The sequence below is a fragment of the Pygoscelis adeliae genome, unplaced genomic scaffold, assembly GCF_000699105.1.
Source record: "Pygoscelis adeliae isolate BGI_AS28 unplaced genomic scaffold, ASM69910v1 Scaffold241, whole genome shotgun sequence".
Classification (NCBI taxonomy): Eukaryota; Metazoa; Chordata; class Aves; order Sphenisciformes; family Spheniscidae; genus Pygoscelis; species Pygoscelis adeliae.
Genome location: NW_008824056.1, coordinates 3,125,695 through 3,128,599, shown reverse-complemented (window position 1 = coordinate 3,128,599; position 2,905 = coordinate 3,125,695). Strand labels below are relative to the sequence as shown.

Below are 2,905 nucleotides of genomic sequence, written 5' to 3'. Positions count from 1 at the left end.
TTAATAATTAGGATTTACGAGTTAAGTAATATGCTGCAACTATATCCAATTCCTTGGCAATTTCATGTGGAAAGTTGAGAAATAATTTTAGAAATAATCCTGTGTGTGTATTTTCTTTATAATTAACGCATAAGGCTGTGAAATCCTAAGTGACAACTGAACTAGCATTTTAGGTTACGCCTGTGGCTTTTCCTTGTGTGCTTTGGCTGTTTGAAGTTGGTGTGGCAATTTGAAGTTTTGTTTCATTTTTGAGACATACAAATCTATCAATTTTAATTTCATTGCACTTTGCTTAATTTTATTCTTAGTAAGATTTTTTTTTTTCCTGGATTCTTCTGGCAGAAGAATTAATACATCCAAAGTTTATGTGTGTGTACATGTAGTTGGCTGTTCCTTATGTTTTTTTCTGTAGTTTTTCTGATTGTTTGCTACTGACTAAACAGGCTTAGTATAAATAATATTTGATTTAAAAAAAAAAGATAATAGAGCACTTTTAATCTACTCTATTTTTTTCTGATTTAGTGACATGAACTCTTGCAAGTCTGGAGAGAAGAACAATTAAAAATCTAAAATATTTTTCTGGTCCTTCTCCCTGAAAGTTTAGCCAGGAGCTTAAGCAGGTGCCCATCTTTAAATAAGCGAGTTATTTTGTTGAACTTGAGTTGGGAAACTTGCACTCTCAAAGTTAGGCATGTGTTGATGCACCAGAGTGAATTATAGGCCTGTATGAGGCTACCTCTGGCCCCTTCTCCTCCGATTCCGTACTCGCATGTATGTTTAGGGGAGGATCAGTTAGACAGCCTTTGCAATACAGTTTGTCATCAAGTCTGATGATAGCCCTTCTCTTTGTTACAGTACTCTCCTCTTTTATAATTAAATTCCCATCTTGTAACAAATTAGATCATCACCTCAGCTTTCAAACTTCCAAAGTATCAGTTCAAGATTTGGCATCTGCCAAGTAGAAACCCGGTGGAGTTTTTTGGTTAAACATACTCTCAAGGAAATGAACCACCCCCCTTGCTTGTGCCAGCCATAGCAACTTGAACAGTTTTCTAAGTCCGTGTGCTTTTCCTACCCAGAGGACAGAGTTCTCGTCGCTCATTCAGGAACCGCCTGTGTCACAGATATGTAGCGCAGGGCCAGCTCTGCACCCCCAAAACTCTCTCCCACAAACCCCCACAGTTGGTCTCCAGCCCTAAAGAAAGCCCTCGGAACAGTTGCTAGGTGGCAGGGCTCCACTAGCGAGGCATCTGCCATATTGTATTGCTGGTGTGCGTTGCAGGCCCCGTCTCCACATCAAAGCTTTCTGTATTACTCTTTTTCAGTTAAAATCTGTAGAGAAATCAAGTTTGCATCTTGCAGGTAATGAAAGCAAAGTGGCCTCTCAGCCAGGTGTGAGGAAAGGTGTTCAGCCTAACAAAGCTTTCGCTGCTCTCAGCTACTTAGCCATTTCCTGAAGGTCACTTAGATGTAAATGACCTGAATGTTTCACCACTAATCTGGGTGGCAGAGAACTTGAGAGTGAAGGCCAAGATTAACAGGAATAGGTATGCACCGCATGTCCTTCAGTGCCTTATTTTCCCATCTCCAAACCTCTGGATTGCAGAGTGTCCCAGGCTGTGAAGGCAGGGCCCGGGCTAGAGCATCTTCAAATATTTGAGGTATTTCTGTTCTGCCTATCCGGCTTGGATGCATTACACAGGAACAGAAATCACACCTAGATTTGATCTTTCATGCATTTGAGGGACACCTGACAAATAATTCAGTTTTGCAATTCAATACTAGGAAAGCATTCTAAATTATATTTTACATTCATATCCAATGTGACATTTAATAGTGGAGCTAAATAATTACTCATGCTAAATGCTCCACATACTGTGACAAGATGGCTTTTAAAATACAGGGATCATTATTTTTTCCGACACAAGTGGAGACAAATTTTAGTTGTGGAGAAGCAGATAGTGAAGGGCATGTTGTAATTATTATTTAATGTAATAGTTAGAAAGAAAAAGTGCCCGTGTTACTTATTTCAGGGACTCTGCTGCTGAGGCTCTCCCCTCCTGGCAGTGCAGGACCTGTGGTGTGGGCAGCGGCAGGCTTGGCTGGGCTGCAGGAGCCGGGGCAGAGCTTGTACCCCGCTGGGGTACCCCACTGGGGCGAAGGCAGGGCAGCACCCTGTGCAGGCACAAAACCGTGAAGCATGCATTTTGTTTTGCTTTTTAAAACCGACTCTGTTCTCCTTTTATCTATGTTTAAGTTATGTGATGTACCAAAGTCACAGTTAAGTTTCAACATTTTTACAGACACAGGGTTTTCAGGGTGATTTGTCAGAATTCCCAGCAGAATCACGGTTTATGTCCTATTTTCTTACCAAAAAGCTGCTCCTTTTCCCAGCTTTCTCCCAGCACTTCTTTAGCAGACAGTAAGCCAGCCTTAGCAGGCCAAGCCCAACGCTTTCTCTAACGAACGAGCAGGTGTACAGGCAGAGGGGCCCGTGTGAGCCTCTGCCCGGGTTGGCACAACTGAGGCAGCACACACGGATGGCATTGCCACACACGACCCCTGTCACAGGCGCGTGTCAAACGTCTTCCCTGTGTGGAGGGTACTTGTGCATTCCTCCAGCAAAAAGCCTGGGGCTGTCATTAGGCATTGCACCGGTTGGAAAAAGACCCTGAGCACCTGGAGGCTGGTCTGCTTCTCCATCCACTAACACTGGTCTAGATGTCGTTCCTGCCCACGGCAGCCCATGCTGCACATGAGTTTACGTTAACACTGAGGTAAATTAATTCAGCTTTTGGCGAGGTGTGACTCCAGTTACTCCTGTCGAGTCTCGGGATCCTCGAGGACTGCGCTGCACCGCCAGCCGCGGCCCAGGCGCTTTGCTTGGGTTACGTTTCTCTGAAGC

At 43.9% G+C, this 2,905-nt stretch overlaps 1 protein-coding gene across 1 annotated transcript in view; it reads left to right on the top strand.

Annotated features, from left to right (window-relative positions):
* The first annotated feature begins 726 nt into the window (after positions 1 to 726).
* ARHGEF26 (Rho guanine nucleotide exchange factor (GEF) 26) overlaps positions 727 to 2,905 on the top strand; it is a 72,541-nt gene continuing 70,362 nt past the window's right edge. The window contains exon 1 of the mRNA XM_009334002.1: positions 727 to 771. Coding sequence (XP_009332277.1) covers positions 727 to 771 — 45 coding nt within the window. The remainder of the gene's footprint in view (positions 772 to 2,905) is intronic.